We start from the raw sequence: 4503 nt of genomic DNA, 5'->3' as shown, positions 1-4503 counted from the left end.
TGGCGTGCGTCCTGGTCGCGCTCCTCTGCCTCCTGTACGGCGCCCCCCGCCGCCTCCGGCCCCGGGCCCCCGTCCCCGGCGACCTCGTGCTCTCCTCCCTCCCGGTCCGCATGCCCCAGCTAGCTACCGTCGCTTCCTCCTCCTGCTAATAGCAGGTTCGATTTGCTTTGCTGACTCGCTAGGCATTCTGCTGCCGCCTCTGTGTGTGTGCAGGTGTGCGACGCGAGGCACTCGGAGCTGATCCCGTGCCTGGACCGGGGCCTCCACCGCCAGCTCCGCCTCAGGCTCAACGTCCCTCTCATGGAGCACTACGAGCGCCACTGCCCGCCCGCGCCCCGCCGCCTCAACTGCCTCATCCCCCTACCCGCCGGCTACCTGGTCCGTACAAGAGACGACGACGCCACCACGATGCATTTCTCTTTGTTTTTCGCTAGCTGCTGCAGATTTCTCTTCTCTACTTGGTGGTTCTCGCTCATGCCCATGATGTGGATGTGGTTTTGGGTGCGATGATGCTTAGGTGCCCATCAGGTGGCCGAGGAGCCGGGACGAGGTGTGGAGGGCAAATCTACCCCACACGCACCTTGCCTCGGAGAAGTCAGCCCAGGGGTGGATGGTGGAGAACGGCGACAAGATCAGCTTCCCTGGTGTGGGCACCCGCTTTCACCCCGGCGCCCACAAGTACATTGTGCACCTTGCACAGGTTTGAAATGCTCCACATTCCTCCTAGGTCCTAGCACCCAATTCACCACCTTTTGGTTAATTCCCTTTTTTTCTTGGAAGCTAATGATAGCAATGCTGCTGACGGTGTTTTGGTGCAGATGCTGGAGTTTCCTTATGGCAAGCTCAACAACCAAGGCAACATCAGGAATGTGCTCGATATTGGCTGCGGGGTTGCTACCTTCGGGGCCTACCTTCTTGATCTAGATATAATCGCAATGTCAATTGCTCCCAACGATGTGCATGAGAACCAAATTCAGTTCGCCCTTGAGAGGGGGATACCATCAACCCTTGGCGTGCTGGCTACAAGGAGGCTGCCATATCCGAGCCGCTCATTCGAGCTGGCGCATTGCTCCCGTTGTCGAATTGACTGGTTGCAGAGGGGTGGGCTCTTGCTGCTGGAAGTGGATAGGCTTTTGAGGCCTGGAGGCTACTTTGTTTATTCTTCACCAGAGGCTTATGCTCCCGATCCATTGAACAGGAAGATATGGAGGCAGATGAGCAATCTCGCTCGGAGGATGTGTTGGAGGATTGCTTCAAGGAAGGACCAGACAGTGATATGGGTCAAACCATTGGCAAATTGGTGCTATATGAAGAGATTGCCTGGAGCACTTCCTCCCATGTGTGGCCATGGTGATGACCCAGATGCTGCTTGGAATGTCCTCATGAAAGCATGCATAACTCCCTACTCCAAGAGTGAGCTTCCTCTATGATTTTCCTCAAGATTATTACTGAATGTCATTGTCTATTCTACTGCATTCTTGTATTTATTTGCTTCAAATATACTCCAGCCTGGCAAAAGTTCACACATGTTTGCCAACCCTGTAATGATGGGTCCACCTTATGACCCACAAATATGTTGAAACCACGTGTTGCTCGCTCTATCACACGCCATTAAGACATCATCTACCACCTCGTTCTGCAATTTGTGGCATCCACAGGATACCTTCTGCTGCTGATTTGCTGGCCATGACACAATACCTGCATGGCACCATCATTGGTTACCTGCATTTCATATGGTTTGAATTTGTAGCATAATATCGCTGTATTTGGTTTTGAATTTCTTTAGATAGGCTAAGTTTCTGCAATTAACATTTTTAGTTTGAAATTGTAGTAGAACACTGCCGTATTTTGGTTGAGTTCATCTATTCATGTATGTATATTTGTCTGGTGCTGTAACTATTAACACTTGTAGGTCTTCCATAAATAACTCTCATATTAAACATCACACGTTGGCCTAGCATACCCGTACGCTGATGCTATACTGTTCTTTTATTTAATCAGGAGTGAACAAGTTTAAAGGAAGCGAACTGCTTCCCTGGCCACAAAGGCTCACAGCACCACCCCCTCGCCTGGAAGAGATCGGAATCAGTTCAAAGAATTTTTCTGAAGACAGCGTTAGTACTTCATTGGCTGATTCTGTGATACGAACCTGCACTCTATAGATCATGATGTTCTGACCTTGGAATACTATTTGCAGGAAATTTGGCATTCTAGAGTTGTTCTCTACTGGAAACTTATGAAAACTGAGATACAGAAGGATTCCTTTAGGAATGTTATGGATATGAATGCTAACCTTGGTGGGTTTGCAGCATCACTGAGGAAAAAGGATGTCTGGGTAATGAATGTAGTCCCTTTCATGGAATCTGGAAAACTGAAGATCATATATGATCGTGGTTTAATTGGGACAATCCATAATTGGTAAGATCTTTGTGCAATACCTTCTGCCCTACTTTCTCATCTATTTATTTCAGATTCAATTGTTTCAATGTTTACTATGCATACTTAAGTTCTTAGAACCTTTGTTGTCCAGTGGCACAGTAGGATAATTTTATAGCTTCAGCAGAGGTTTAATTGTGGAACGAGATCAACAAATTGGCAATGTTGGTACACGGGCTTTGTTTTTTAGTGGTTATCCATATGCATACCACATTTTGGTGCTTCAGAAGCGATGTATATTTTCCTGTATGAGGTCTAGCAATAGTACTATTATGTTGTTTCATTTTTCAGAGGTGCATGCGATTTTGTGGAAGTATTTAGTATCACTACTCATAAAATGGGCAGCTATCGACCGCATGCTTTAAAAAAAGTTAACCACCCGTCACATTCCAGATATACTGTCAATCAGTCATGATTGGAACCAGAGTTCTCTCCACGTAGATTTTTCCTCCTAGCTGTTATAAATTGTACGTTAGAATTGCACCAAGATGAAAAACCAGATGCCGGTCTCCACATCTGGCACTCCAGTATTGCCTAACAGTTCCGATTCTTGATTCACATTTATGCCAGAATCTCTTGGTCAATTAGTAAGATAATGCTTCCCATATCGGGTTTGCGGTAATCACTGAAAGAAGTTTCTTGTGCATTGTCTGCCTGTTCGTTGTACTTCCATACGTGATGCTTCCTGCTGCTACTCCATAAAATTGACTGCTGCTTGATAATTTCATTTACTTTTTATCTTTTTACTGAAGGTGCGAGTCATTCTCGACCTACCCTCGTACCTACGACCTCCTTCACGCCTGGCTGCTGTTCTCTGAGATGGTAAATGAGGGCTGCAGCCTGGAGGATCTGCTGATCGAGATGGACCGCATCATGAGGCCTCATGGGTACGCCATTATCAGAGACAAAGCTTCTGTGGTAAACTACATCAAGAAGCTTCTACCGGCGCTGAGATGGGATGACTGGTCCTCTGAGATGAAACCGAAGAATGACGCACTTTCGTCAGGTGACGATGAAAGAGTCCTGATCGTGAGGAAAAAGCTATGGGATCAGGCACTGCAGCCTTTGTAGAAAACAAGCAAAAAATAGTTCTTGCTCTGATCTTAATTAGATGCCTAACTGCGATTCCCCAAATCCTCGGATGTATTATAGTTTTCGACCTTTTCCATTAGCAGTTTCTCCACCCTTTCGTGCGTACTTTTTCTCTGTGATGGGACTGTTCAGTCACAGAAGTGTTGGGAGTATGACATGCAGACTACAATGGTTTGGAGTACATATGACATATATCGAAAATGCTGGTCTGCACTGTTTCTACACAAAGTTCCTTTGTACCTCGTCCTACATGGAACCTCTTATCTTGAGCCCTTCAACACTGCTTTGAGATCCGTACTCTCCAACTAAGTTGCAACAAGCAGATTTCTCTTTTTTGTTTCTCTTAAATAAAACAACATATGGACTTCAAACTTTGCAGATCAAACGCACTTTACAACTTCAATGTGTGAAAAAACTTTAGATTTTTTGGGCCAACATAAATATACAAAATGAGGATTTTTTATTAAAAAAATAAATTTTATCATTTTAAGTGCATAAAAAAATCTGAATTTTTTTTCCCACGTAGTAATTAGAATGTTTTGTTGTCCTGCAAAGTTTGAAGTTTATACATTGTTTCGTTTGAGAGAAATAAAAATGATAAATGTGCCTGCATGGATCTTGATACCAAAATGGATGACTAAGATAAGGGGTACCGTGTAGCTCAAGCTACACAAAATGCTTCCCCTGTTTCTATTATCATCCAGATGCGCTTCGCTGTGTTCTGTGTGTATGGTCTGTTCCATCCCAGTTACAGTTTTTACCTGATCATTCTAATTTTACGTGGATTTATGCGTCGACGGGATAGGCCGAAATACAAATGTTTTGGTACGTACTGAAATCTCTGAAATTCGATGAAATTTCATTGGAAACGAGAGAGAACCCGTTCTGAGTCTCGACCTACACAGGACGGCACATCTTCCCGGAATGTCGTCACCGTTCGATCCGAAGATCAAGTTTTCACCTGGAGCTAAACGG

The 4503-nt window shown here is 45.2% G+C and overlaps 1 protein-coding gene across 1 annotated transcript; it reads left to right on the top strand.

Annotated features, from left to right (window-relative positions):
• Nucleotides 1-20: 20 nt before the first annotated feature.
• On the top strand, nt 21-3748 carry LOC119270372 (probable methyltransferase PMT9). The gene is made up of 7 exons (XM_037552379.1): nt 21-104; nt 214-378; nt 518-700; nt 819-1413; nt 2002-2114; nt 2198-2418; nt 3189-3748. The coding sequence occupies exons 2-7, from the start codon at nt 301-303 to the stop codon at nt 3505-3507; spliced, it is 1509 nt and encodes a 502-aa protein (XP_037408276.1). The 5' UTR covers nt 21-104; nt 214-300; the 3' UTR covers nt 3508-3748.
• Nucleotides 3749-4503: the final 755 nt, after the last annotated feature.

The sequence above is a fragment of the Triticum dicoccoides genome, chromosome 3A, assembly GCF_002162155.2.
Source record: "Triticum dicoccoides isolate Atlit2015 ecotype Zavitan chromosome 3A, WEW_v2.0, whole genome shotgun sequence".
NCBI lineage: Eukaryota > Viridiplantae > Streptophyta > Magnoliopsida > Poales > Poaceae > Triticum > Triticum dicoccoides.
This window is presented reverse-complemented; position numbering and strand designations above follow the sequence as displayed.